Source organism: Erinaceus europaeus, chromosome 12 (genome assembly GCF_950295315.1).
Source record: "Erinaceus europaeus chromosome 12, mEriEur2.1, whole genome shotgun sequence".
NCBI lineage: Eukaryota > Metazoa > Chordata > Mammalia > Eulipotyphla > Erinaceidae > Erinaceus > Erinaceus europaeus.
In genome coordinates this window covers 19,769,887-19,784,089 of record NC_080173.1, presented here as the reverse complement: position 1 = coordinate 19,784,089, position 14,203 = coordinate 19,769,887, and the positions used below count along the sequence as shown (strand labels likewise).

The following is a 14,203-nucleotide window of genomic DNA, read 5'->3' as shown; positions in this document are numbered from 1 at the left end:
GTACTATCTTGTTATAGTCGCCTCCCGGGTTGTTAGAAGTCATGATGTAGTTTTCTATGAAAAAATGCTTCATGACTTTTTTTTGCTTCCAGGATTATCACTGGGGCTCCGTCTCAGTACCTGCACTACAAATCCACTGCAACCGGTGGCCATCTTTCTCTATTTTGTTGTTGCTGCTGTTGTTTCTGTTGCCGTTACTGCTGGATAGGACAGCGAGAAATCAAGAAAGGAGGGCAAGAGGAAGAGAGGAAGAGAGGGGGAGAGGGGGAGAGAAAGATAGACACCCGCAGACCTGCCTCACCACTTGTGAAGCGATCCCCCTGCAGATGGGAAGCCCGCAGCTAGAACCGCGGTCCTTAGCAAGTCCTTGTGCTTCGCGCCACATGCTTTTAACCGGGTATGCTACCGCCTGGCTCTGGCTTCATGACTTTTGGCAACCCAATATTACTATCGACTCTTTTTTCAAACACAAAAAGTAATTTCTCTCTTTGTTCTCTGTGCTTTGAAATTGATAGCAACATTTTAAAAGTACTTTACAGTGCCATGCCAAGGGGGGCCAGGTGGTGGAGCTCTGGGTTAAGAGCACATAGTACGAAGCACAAGGACTTGCAGAAGGATCCAGGTTCCAGTCCCCGGTTTCTCACCTGCAGCAGGATCACTTCACAAGTGGTGAAGCAGATCTGCAAGTGTCTATCTTTCTCTCACACCCTCTTCCTTCCCTTCCTCTCTCAATTTCTCTTTGTCCTAGCCAACAACAACAAAATGGAAAAAATGGCCCCCAGGGGCAGTGGATTCAGTGCTGGCACCAGCCCGAGTGATAACCCTGGAGGCAAAAAAAAAAAAAAAATCAAAACAAAAAAACAAAGCCAAGCCAAAAATAGAAGTCAGGAAGTATGCTCACCTACTATTTTCGTCCTCCAGTTTTCTTAGTCTATTTTTCTCTGATTCTAGTTGGGCCTGAAGTCTACTGTTTTCCTGTCTTAAAACAGAATTCTGTGATTCCATGGAAGACATTTGAATTTTGTTGGCAAGTAGTTCTTCGGTAGCTGCACGCTCTCTTTCCACAGATGCTGCTAATAAGGTTTGGGATTCACCTGATTGTAGAATTAATAAAGGAAAATTAATACCCAACATATCAAGTAGATTTGGGCTTGAAACTTTTAAAGATGCAAGTAGCCATATGATAGCCACTTAATGTTAAGGTAGGGCTGCCTACAGAGACGATAATATAAACTGTAATTTATAATTTCCCCCCCCTAAATTTTAATTTGAAAATACAGGCAAGTGTTAAAAGAGCAGTGTATATACGACACTGGAGCAACTGGAGATTCAGAGGCAAAAAAATAATAAAAATTAAAAAATTCAACATCATTACTCATACAAATTAAAATTAGAATGAGTTATCACTACACAGCCATCTAAATGACTAAAAGGGAAAAAAAAGGGTCAACGTGAAATGCTGCCAAGGAAGTCGAGTAACTAGGTTAGTTTTATAAGTCCAGTAATTTCAGAAAGCAGTTTGCACTTCCTTTAATATAAATGATTAAACTAATTAATTAAAAAAATCAAACTTGCGGGAGTTGGGCGGTAGCACAGCGTTATGGTTAAGCACAGGTGGCTCAAAGTGCAAGGATATGGGTAGCCCCGGCTCCCCACCTGCAGGGGAGTCACTCCACAAGCAGTGAAGCAGGTCTGCAGGTGTCTCTCTCGCCCCCTGTCTTCCCCTCCTCTCTCCATTTCTCTCTGTCCTATCCAACAATGACGACATCAATAACATAACAACAACTACAACAAAAAAACAAGGGCAACAAAAGGGAATAAATAATTAAAAAACAAACAAACAAACAAAAAAACCAAACATGCAACTAACTAGCTGCAAAACCCAGCAACTGCACACTTGGGCATTTATTTAAAGAAACAAAAACTTATGTTTACACTAAAGCCTGTGCATGAATGTTCATAGCAGATCTATTTATATAGTAAAAAATCTCGACTCAATCCAAACCAATCAATAATCATCAGGTTGGTTGTAGACTAAGTCACTGATAACAGCTTGAATGGCTCTCAAGGGAATTATGCCGGACAACAGAAAAAGTTCATTCCAAAATGTCGCCTATGACATTTTTACACGCCCAAACTTGAGAAACAGAAGACAGTTTGAGAGCTAGGTGGCGGCACACCCAGGCGGGCACACCTACTTCCTTGCTCAAGGATCTCAGTTCAAGTTCCTGGGCTCATATACAGGGAGAAAGCTTCACAAAGTAGTGAAGCAGCACTGTAGGTCTTTTTCTTTATCTTTTCCTAGCCACCTTCCCCCTTTCAATTTCTCTCTATCCTAGCAAATAAAGAACAGATGGGGGAAAAAAAAAAAAGTTCACCAGCAATAACCTTGGACGCAAGAAAAAGAAAGAGGAAGAAAGAAATGTAGATGGGATATGGAATTCTGGTGGAGGGAACTGTATGGAATTGTACCCCTCTTATCCTACAATCGTATAATCATTATTAAATTAACAAAAAAGTAAATATAGATCGACGATGATAATAATAGATTAGTAGTTGTCGAGGATTTGAGGCAATAAAGGAGGCCAAGATCAAGTGTCGTTATAAAAAGGCAACAGGAGGGATCTTAGAATTGTTCACTATCTGGACGAGTACACACAATGCCAAGAATCAATCTCAAACCCTCATCCTTGAGAGTCCAACATCTCATCCACAGCACCACCTCCTGGGCTATTTACTACTTAACAGTTTTTTATAGGATATATTTCAGGATTGTATCACATATCCTCAATAGTATAGACTCCAGTTTAAAAAACACAAGCATGACTTAGGAGTCAATTCATTTAATGTTAAGTAAATATTAACTTTAGAAAGTCTAATTTTCAGGGCCGGTGGTGGCACACCTGGTTGAGTGCACATGTTACAGTGCGCAAAGACCCAGGTTCAAGCCCTCAGTCCCCAACTGCAGGGGGAAAGCTTCACAAGGGGTGGAGCAGTGCTGCAGGTCTCTCTCTCTCTCTCTCTCTCTCTCTCTCCCTATCTACCCTTTCCTTCTTGATTTCTGGCTGTTTCCATCCAAAAAATAAAGATAATTAAAAAAAAATTTTTAAAGGAAGTCTAATTTTCAAGTCAGATTCTGTAACAAATTCGTTTCAAAATATTGCCATAAACAGTAGATATAAGTGCCTCACACCACCATAAGCTCTGGGGGCGGAGTATATTAATGGGCTGGGTGGTAATGCATACTTTACAGTGCCCAAGGACTCAGGTTCAAGCCCCCAGTCCCCACTAGAAGGGGTGGAGGAAGCTTCACAAGTAATGAAACAGTGTTGCAAGTTCTATCTCCTTCCCCTTCAATTTCTGTCTCTATAAAAATATATATACTTATAAATTAAACAGCATATAAACATATAGATCAATAATACTTATTAAACAGAGGAATAATTTCCCAGGTAAATTATGAAATTAAAAAACAGATAAGACAAAGAAGACATTATTTTCATTGAAGTCTGAAGGAAGCCCAGTGTCTAATTTATCAAGCTTCCCATTTATCATGACAACTTATTTTAAACATCTAAGTGATTTATTGTATTTATTTATTTTTACCAGAGCATTCCTCATCTCTAGCTTATGGTTTATGGGATTTGGGACCTTGAATCCATAGGTTTGAGTCTTTTGTATAATCACTATGCTCTCCACCTCTACCTACCAAGGGGTTTGTTGATTATTATCTGACATTTATCTTGTGCATCCTTCCTAACTTACTGAGAAAATCCCAGAAAAGGTGACTTGTTTCATACTGTCCAAGTGGATGAATCAAAACAATATAAAAATGTTAAGTCAGGATCTCTGACACCGTTTCAAGTCTGCCTGTTAAAATTTGGAAGACACCATGATGTCTCTCAAATAATAGTTTTAGCAATAATATGGACAAATAAATATATTATAAACTTGCTGGCTTCTGAGAGCTAACGTTCATATGTATTATTTGTCTGCGCTTGAATAAACATCTCGGAAAATAATTTTCTTAATAACACAGAACCTGGAGGATTTCTGTGAAGAAGGAGAATGGGGGATGGGTGGTGGCACACCTGGTTGAGTGTACATGTTACAATGAGCAAGGACCCAGGTTTGAGACCCCAGTCCCCACTTGCAGGGGAGAAGCTTTGCAAATGGTGAAGCAAGGCTGCAGGTATCTCTCTGTCTCTCCCATTCTATCACTCACTCCCCTCTTATTTTCTGGCTGTCCTATCCAATAACTAAAGATAATAAAAAAAAATAAAATAAAAATAAAAAAAACAGAAAGTGGAATCTGAAGATGATAGGATCTGAATACTAGAATTTGAAGATAAGTCTAAGGTCTTCCTTAGACTTATCTCTGCTCCTGGAATTCTGCCACTCACTATAAGATCTGATCTTTACCTTATACTGGCTGATCTTTAATTTTTTTTCCTTGCCTCCAGGGTTATTGCTGGGGCTTGGTGCCTGCACTAGGAATCCTCTGGTCCTGGAGGCATCCCTCCCCCTTTTATTGCCCTTGTTCATCATTGTTGTTATCAGTATTGTTGTTATTATTGTCATTGTTGTAGGATAAGACAGAGAGAAATCGAGAGAGGAGGGGGAAAGACACCTGCAGACCTTGCTTCACTGCTTGTGAAGCAACCCTCCTGCAGGTGGGGAGCTGGGGGCCGAACCGGTTAACCCGTGGTGCTACCGCCCGGCCCCCACTGATTTTTTTCTTTATAACAATGGAAAGGGGGAAAAATGAGTGCAGTAGTCTTCAGAAATGAATGAATTATATGGAGTATTTCAGACAGTTTCAGACACACTATAAAAGGAAAGCAAATAGTTTGTAAAAGTGAAGTAAGATTAGAAAATAAATGAAGAGTTAAAAATCTGCATGTTCCTGGGAGTTGGGCGGTAGTGCAGTGGGTTAAGTGCACGTGGCACAAAGCACAAGGACCAGCTTAAGGATCCCGGTTCAAGCCCCTGGCTCCCCACCTGCAGGGGAGTCGCTTCACAGGCGGTGAAGCAGGTCTGCAGGTGTCTAGCTTTCTCTCCCCCCGTCTTCCCCTCCTCTCTCCATTTCTCTCTGTCCTAACAACGATGATAACAACAACAACAACAATGAAAAACAACAAGGGCAACAAAAGGGAAAATAAATAAATAATTTTTTTTTTAAATCAGCATGTTCCTGTGGCAGCAGCCTCCAGGCTGGATCAGAGCGGCCCCTCGGCCTTCCCCAGCTGTTCTTGTGATGAAGTTAGATTCCCAGCTGGTGGATATAAGAGTGGTTTGTACTATATGCAATCCTGTCTTTAGTAAAACAAAGATTATTTAATAAAGATTTTAAATACATTTTTTTAAAATCTGCATGTTAGACACGAGATAAAAATGTTCCATTAAGTAAATTTAAAATTCATATGTCATTATCCTAATTCAACAAACAAGATGGAAGTATTTCTTCACTGAGAGTAAGACCTAAAGTAGTTACCAAGTCGATCAGAAAGAGTCTTCTCTAACTTCTCCCATGATGATGTCTGGGACCCTAGACTTGCTTGCAAATTCTCTATCTGTCGAAGCAATGGTCTTGTTGTTGAGGAAACACTTTGACTCAGTTCTTGATTTCGATTTTCTGCTTCTTGAAGCCTCTGAATCATAAAAATTTTAAGTCACTATACTAACAGAGAGCAAAAAAAAAAAAAACACTAAAACATAACTACATTTATGAGAGATTTCTGGAAAAAAATATTTTCTCCATGACAGAATTTTTTAAACTTACTTATTTTCCCTTTAGTTGCCATTGTTTTCACTGTTGTCGTTATTATTATTGTTGTTGTTATTGATGTCATCATTGTTAGATAGGACAGAGAGAAATAGAGAGAGGAGGAGAGAAAGATAGACACCTGCAGACCTGCTTCACCACCTGTGAATCGAATCCTCTGCAGATGGGGAGCCAGGGGCTCCAACAGGGATCTTTACACAGGTCCTTGCTCTTTTTTTTTTTTTTTTTAAAGATTTTACTTATTATTTATTAATGAGAAACATAGGAGGAGAGAGAAAGAGCCAGACATCACTCTGGTAGATGTGCTGCCGGGGATTGAACTCAGGACTTCATGCTTGAAAACCTGATGCTTTATCCACTGCACCACCTCCCGGACCATGCAGGTCCTTGCTCTTTGCACCACGTGTGCTTAACCTGCTGCGTTACCACCCGACTCTCGAATTATTTTTTTTAATTTTTTATAAATTTTATTTTAATAAGAGAGAGATACAGAGAAAGAGACCAGAGCACTGCCCAGCTCTGGCTTATGGGAGTGCTGGGAATCGAACCCAGAACCATCATCTAGGTCCTTTTCTATCATCAGGCACCAGGGCCCCAAGCTTGAGCCTCCCCCCCTCCTCCCCAGAGTTCTTTTCTTTGAGGCAATATGCCATGCCCAGTACAAGTTTTACTTTATGTTCTCTCTCCCTGGCCCTATTTTATAAGTCCTGCCTGTAAATTATATCATTCAGTATTTGTCCTACTCTTTTTGGCTTGTCTCAATTATTCAATCCCAATGTTAGAGTTGAGCTGCAAAGTAGAATATCTTAACAAGAGCTTCTATACAAACAATTTCTGAGATTAATATTGCCTTAAAGCATATTAAAGAAAAGAGTACCATTCAAACCTGGTAGTTGCCTCCTCATTCAAATATTTCTAAGTAATTATGAATCAGAAAGATTAATCTAAACTGTACTTTCTCTCCCTTTTCTTTTGAATGTCTACTGGTGACTGGATTATAGTAGCGGCATAAAATCAGGGGACTGATCACGTTTCCCACTATGATCAAATACTGCCAGTGAAAAATACACCACTTATGATCACAAATGAAAAAGAAGGCTGGGCTGGTTAAATAGTTCACGTGGATAGTGTATTGCTTTGTCATGTCACGTCACCACCTGGATTCTTGCCCACTCCCTGCCACACTGAAGGAAGTTTTAGTACTGTGCTCTCTTTCACTCTCCTCTTTTCTGTTGCTTTCTGTTGCTCTGTTTCTATCTAAAAAATAAAGGAGAAAGAAATGAAGAAAAAATGATAGTGCTGAATTATCACATATTTATCATGACAAACATTTTCTATTAAGCAAAACTGAGAATTTTTTTCTCTATTTCAGGTGCCCACTCTGACTTCATTCACACAGGCCACAAAAATATATCAAATGAAAAGTAGTTTAGTGGGCTTGGGTGGTGCACACCTGTACTGCACACGTTACCCTGAGCAAAGACCTGGGTTCAATCCCCTGGTTCCCGCCTGCAGGAGGGAAACTTCACGAATGATGAAGCAGTGCTGCATGTTTTTCTCTCCTCCTCTATCCCCCTTCCAACTCAATACTTCTCTGTCTCTAGCAAAAATAAATAAATGTTTTTTTTAACACTTTTCCCTTTATTGGGTGATGTTTTACAGTCACCAGTAAATATAAGAGTTTGTACATGTTATAACATTTCTGTTTTCCACATAACAATACAACCCCCATGAGGTCCTCTGTCATCCTTTTTCAGGACCTGTCCTCTCCCCCCACCCACCGCAGAATCTTTTATTTTGGTGCAATACACCATGTTTTTGCTTTTAAAATATGGTAATAATCCTTTCAATTTCATGAACACGACTCCACTAAATCTTTTTCCCCCCTAAATGTAACCTTTTTCCTCTTTTTTTTTTTTTTTTTTTTTTTTTAATGAAAGAAAGAGAACACTGCTCAGCTCTGGCTTATGGTGGATTGAACATGGGACTTTGGAGCCTCAGGCATGAAAGTCTTTTACAGAACCATTATGCTATCTTCCCCAGCTCCAATCCCCCAGGACCCCCAGTGGATGAATCAGTTTTTATTTCTAGCAAAAACAATTTAGTTCTATGCTTAGGAAAACTGACAGTACCTGCTGGAGTTCACTGATTTCATGGCGTAAGTAATCCTCTTTTCTGGCAGATGTTTGTTCTGCACGTTGAAGTGCCAGCCTAAGATCGCTCACCTAATAAATATATTTTTTTAAAAAATTAAAAAAAAACTACAACAACAATGAAAAACAACAAGGGCAACAAAAGGGAAAATAAGTATTAAAAAAAAAATTTAAAAGATCGCTCACCTGTATGAGGAAACCGACATACTTTCACAAAGAATATGAAAGCATTATACCTTCTTGCTAACACATATATTGTGCTAGCTATTCAAGTGTAATATTCTATACTACCCAAAGAGTTTTTACAGATGATTATCACACATCCTATCGAATAAGCAACAGCAAAATAATTATGCATACCATCTGTGACACTGAGAAAGCACTTTGCTACAGAACAAAGGTTACACATAAATCTGATCACTGTCATATAATAAAGACAGACAGACAATGCATTTGTGAATATTTGCCTTATATGGCTAAATGTATATTAAAATTAGGTGATATATCAAATCCAGATGCATATGTTACAAGCCACTGTAGCCTTTTCAGAAAATAAATGACAACATGTCTTTAAAAAAAATCATCCAGGGGGAGTCGGGCAGCAGTGCAGCGGGTTAAGCACAAGGTAAGGATCCCTGTTCCAGCCCTGGGCTCACCTGCAGGGGAGTCACTTCAGAAGTGGTGAAGCAGGTCTGCAGGTGTCTACTTTTCTCTCCCCCATCTTCCTTCCTCTCCTCTCTCTATTTCTCTCTGTCCTAGCTAACAATATCAACAACAATAATAACTACAACAATAATAAAAAACCAACAAGGGCAACAAAAGGGGAAATAAATAAATAAATATAAAAATTTTTTTAAAAAATCATCAACTTGCTCTATTGTTTCTGGTTCCTGGATGATCCTGGTCCTAAGAATTTACTCTGTGGGGCTGGGTGGTGGTGCCACTGGTTAAGTGCACAACTCAGCACATACAAGGGCCTTGGTTCGGGCTCCTGGACCCCACCTACAGGGTGGGAACCTCACAAGTAGTAGAGAAGGCTGCAGGTGTCTCTTTTTCTCACTCCCCCTCCCTAACCATCCCTCTCCCTATTTTTCTCTGTCTCTATCACCACTAAAATAAATTTTTAAAAAATAAAGAATTTACTCTTAGAAACAAATCTGTAAATATATAAAGATGTTCCCTACACTGTTAACTAGAGTAGAAATGCTGGGAAAAAAATAAACCAAACATATATAAAATTATTACCTTTGGGCCAAGAAAGGGATTTGGAAAGAGTTAAGTTAAAAGCAAATTATTATCTTAATATACCCTGTTATATAGCTTTCATTTTGCAATCATTCCACTATTATACAAATTCATTAAAAAGTAAATAAAAATATACCATGAAAGGATGCAGAAACAGCATAATGGTTATGCAAGACCGTATCAGGCCTGAGACTCTGAAGTCCCAGATTCAATCCCCAGCACCACATAAACCAGAGCTAAGCAGTGCTCTGGTCTTTCTCTCTGTGTCTTTCTCTATATATCTCTCTCATCAAAATTAAAAAAGAAAAACTTATCTGATAAAATAAAATAACCCAGTTAAAAGTAGGCAAAATATCTGAACAGATAGGTTTTGTTTTTAATGTATACTATTAATTGGATAGAGACAGAAATTGAGAGAGAAGTGGGAGAAGGGGTAGAGAAGGTAAGAGAGTGATACATTTGCAGAAGAAGAAACATTCAGAGGGAAAAAAGAAATGATTCAGTGGAGTCATGTTCATGAAGATTTCCCCCTGAAGGTGGAAAGTGAGGGCTTGAACCTGCGTCTTTCTGCATGGTAATGTGTGCTCAACTAGGTGGCGATCTCTCAAACTAGAAATGGACCTACCCTACAACCCAGCAATTCCTCTTCTAGGGATATACCCAGGGAAAACAAAGACTTATCCACACAGAGAGCCATGCACACATATGTTCACAGCAGCACAATTTGGAATAGCCCAAGTTTGGAAGCAACCTGATGCCCAATGACAGATGAGTGGCTAAGAAAGTCTTGGTATATATTCACAATAGAATAGTATGCAGCTGGTAAAAGGACGAGGCCATCACTTTTTCAATATCTTGGTCAGAACTTGAAGGTATTTTGATTGAGATAAGCCAGAATGAGAAGGACCAATACTGAATTATCTCACTCATCAGTATAATTTAAGAAACAAAGGAAAATAAGGGAAAACCTAGGGTGAAATCTGGATTGAGTATGATGTATTGCACTAAAGTAAAGGACTTACCATGCATAAGGACCTGGGTTCAGGTCCCCATGCCCCACATGCCAGAGGTCCACTTCATGCATGGTGAAGCAGGTATGCAGGTGTCTATCTATCTCTGCCTCTCTCAATTTCTCTCTGTCCTACCTAATAAAAATTAGAGAAAAAGTATGCATGTACAAACTATTGTATTTACTGTTGAATGTAAAACATTAATTCCCCAATAAAGAAATAAATTTTAAAAAAAGAAATGTACGCTGTAACTTAGAAAATTAACATTAAAGAATAAAATTGGTTATCAAGCATCAAAAAAAAAAAAAATTAGAGAAAAAGAGAAAGACAGAGAGAGAAAGAAAGACAATAGCTACCATAATGGGGGATTTGTAGTTCTCGCACCAAGCCCCAGCAATAACTCTGGAGGCAAAAATAAATAAAATTAATTAAGAAAAAATAAAGGACTCTAAGGAAGGTGAGATGGAGATGGGATGGCAGAAAAAAAGAAAAGAAACAAGGACAGAAAAGGAGAACTTAAACTGCATCAAAGACTCTGAGAAGGGAGAGGCTAGGAGGAGTGAAAACAGTCTTGGGGTTGTGATGTTTGCATATGTCAACAATTATACTGTAAACCATTAAACCCCAATAAAAGGGGTGGGGGCTGGGGCTAGAGATACTACTCTGCAATTAAAAAAGACAATATTGTGTCATTTGGGACAAAATTGACAGAATTGGAGATTATGTTTAATGAAATACGGAAATGAAAGACAAAGACTGGCAGGTTTTGCTTACATGTGAAATTTAGGGAATTGGATCCCATGAACTTAAAAGAAGAAAGAAAGTCAGAAAGTCAGAAAGAAAGAAAGAAAGAAAGAAAGAAAGAAAGAAAGAAAGAAAGAAAGAAAGAAAGAAAGAAAGGAAGAAAGAAAGAAAGAAAGAAAGAAAGAAAGAAAGAAAGAAGAGATGACCCAACTGTCTTTAACATTTTGTAGAACTATGCCAGCTATGGAGCTAAGGATGCATCATAGAACTTTGACGGTGGGTGAGGGGCAGAACTAAACCCTTGTGATTTTATAATCTTATAAATCATTCTCAAAACACTAATAAAAGAAAAATTTTAAAAATTATATATGTTCACACAAAACACTGCTAATGAATATTTATAGCAGCATTATTCTTAATCACCAAAAGGTATAAGTTACCCAAATATTCATCAACTAGTAATTTCAGAAATCTAGACAAGTTTTAGTACTCTTTCATTTAAGGCTTATGTATTCCCAGAGAGGTTAAAATATGTTCAGATATTATATGGATTCTCCTGAAATTACAATGTTTACTATTTATCTGCATATATATAATTTCTTGGTAAAACACTGCCTAGGTTTCATAATAGTCTTGGCTAAGTACAAAATTCACATAAGAAAACAAGCAATACTGGTATAATGAAAAAATTACTTAACAGTTTAGAAGTAAAAAGCACACACAATTAAGTTTGACACAATCCAATACTCCTAGACAAATGCCCAACAGGATTATTAAGAAAAAATATCACATGCACTACATATAAGGTTTGATTCAAAAAACTAATGGATTCTTTAATTTGCAGAAGCACACACAAATATTTAAAGACAAATTTAACCCACAATCCATTGCTTACTTACTTGAATTGCTAGTGTTTCTTGCTGCTGATGGGCTTCTTCTTGGGCCTTCTCTAGCGCGGCAGAAAGTTCCTCTTTAGCTTTCATTTCACGAGTCAGAGCAGCTTCCTGTGCCACACTATCCTTTGCAGCATTAGCTTTGTGAAGATCAGTAAGTTCTCTTAAAAAAATTAAAGAGATACTTTTTTATTTGAAATGACACACAAGGCCTAATGCTTATGCAAAAGACTTCCATGCTTGAGGCTTCAAAGTCCCAGGTTCAATCCCCAGCACTACCATTAGCCACAAAGTAGAGGAGCAGTGCTCCAATGTAAATAAATACACGAAGTTAATTACAGGACCAAGTTAGTAACATTTCCATGTTGATGTTCATGAAATCTACAGAAAGAGGAAGAATTTATCATATAACAAACACCAAACACAATTGAAGTATTTTCTGTGAAATCTGCCTTGATCAATTTATAAGTTCAGATATAAATAAATGTATGCATTGTTGGTGATCAAATAACAGAAAAAGCATTTCTTCAACATTCTGTTGACTCTGTCTATCATCACTAATTTTCAGTGGGTTGACTTTCTACTTTTCTTACTTGTATGCACTATCAAGAGCAGCCTGGACACTTCGGTTCTTTTCTTCCAGCTCATCCATGTCTACCTGAAGTCTGCCAAGATCCTTCTCTTGCCGTTCTACCACAGAATTCAGTTTTCTAATATTTTCTCTGTGTTGTTTCTCAACCTCTTCTTTACCATCAAGAACCTTTATTATTAAAAACAGGTAAAAAGTATTTCAGTCAATAAATAATTTAAGGGTAAATAACTATTTCCAGACATTTCAAGTACTCTAGTAATAAAGAAGAATCTTTTTTTTTTTTTTTTTTTTTGCCTTCAGGGTTATTGCTAAGGCTTGGTGCTGGCACAACAAATCCACAGCTCCTGCTGGCCATTTTTTTCCTTTTTTTTTAATTGGACAGGACAGAAAGCAACAGGAGGGGGGGAGAGCGAAAGAGAGAGAGAGAGAGACAAAGAGACACAGAGAGAGGCAGAGAGCTGCAGACTTGCTTCACCATTTGTAAAGTGTCTCCCCTGCAGATGGAGAGCCAGGGGCTCAAACCCAGATCCTTGCATGGGTCCTTGCGCTTAACCGGATGTACCACCAATCATCTCCATGAAGAGTATTAACTTTAATTTATTAAGATGAAAAACTCTCCCCATTAACTATATAGCTCTTTAAGTTATTCAAATGCTCTGTAATAACATGTTTATGATACACTTATGTAGAAGGTGGCTAATATTCACCTGCTTCAAATGTTGCAACTCTTCTTGTAGTTCTTTACCTTTTTTGTTAAGTTTTGAAACAGTATTTTCATTTTCTTTGTCTTTAGCTCTTAATTTTTTAATGATATTTGAATTATGCAGCTGCTGTTTTGAAAGCTTTTCTCCTGAAAAAGACAAAAAAGTATGAGTTCAAATGATTTTCAATGCCTCATATAACCAATGGCATAAAAATAAAACAAAACAAAAACAAAAAAAAACCAAACAAAAAAGGTTTCTTTCTCTCATTTCCTCTCTCTCCTGAAATAAGTAAATCTCAAGGAAAAAACAAAGCAAACTAAGACACAGCTTATTGGTAGGATTGATAGAAGACCGAAAAGATAAAATGGCCAAATGCAATGTGACTAGATCTTGGGACAAGATAAATAAACAATTTAAATGTTATTTCCAGAGACAACTGGGTAACTTATGAAATATATAGTGGACTACAGTTCTGAATCAATACAGATTTGGGAGGAGGGGTGATTGCCAGGACCTTATCACTCTAGGCCAAAATTTTCAGATAGAGAGAGATGGTAACCCAAAGACAGCACAGTGTGCAAAGCACTCTAAAGTATGAGGTCCCAAATTTGATCACAAGTGCTAAAATGATGCTCTTGTTCTCTCTCTTCCTCTCATTAGCAGGGAGAGAAACAGAGACACATAAGTAGATAAGAGAGAGAGGAAAAGAGGGAAAGAGAAAGAGAGACAGAAAGACAAGGAGACAAAGAAAGGTCTCACAATCTTAAAGCTTCTCCCAGTGTGCTAAGGACCAAACTTGAACTTGTGCATGCACATGACAAAGCCATGGGTGAGCTATCTTGCTAGCCTGGTTTTCCTAAGTGTGAACAAGATACTATAATTGTAAAAGAAAAGGTATCAGGACCTGAGAGATGCAAACTGAAGAATTTAAGAATGTACTACAGATTCAATGCAACCCTTATCAAAATTCCAGTGATGTGGCCTGAGAGGTGGCACAGGGCATAAAGTGTTGGACTCCCAAGCATAAGATGCCAAATTCAATCCTTGGGAACACAGACGACTATTAGGCAAACCCCT

General features: G+C 38.2%; 1 protein-coding gene across 1 annotated transcript in view; it reads right to left on the bottom strand.

The window, feature by feature from the left end:
* Positions 1-14,203, bottom strand: part of TMF1 (TATA element modulatory factor 1) — a 43,254-nt gene that overhangs the window by 9,446 nt on the left and 19,605 nt on the right. The window contains exons 6-11 of the mRNA XM_007523323.2: positions 13,130-13,272; positions 12,424-12,590; positions 11,837-11,993; positions 7,918-8,010; positions 5,495-5,651; positions 902-1,094 (exon numbers count right to left, since the gene is read on the bottom strand). Coding sequence (XP_007523385.1) covers positions 902-1,094; positions 5,495-5,651; positions 7,918-8,010; positions 11,837-11,993; positions 12,424-12,590; positions 13,130-13,272 — 910 coding nt within the window. The remainder of the gene's footprint in view (positions 1-901; positions 1,095-5,494; positions 5,652-7,917; positions 8,011-11,836; positions 11,994-12,423; positions 12,591-13,129; positions 13,273-14,203) is intronic.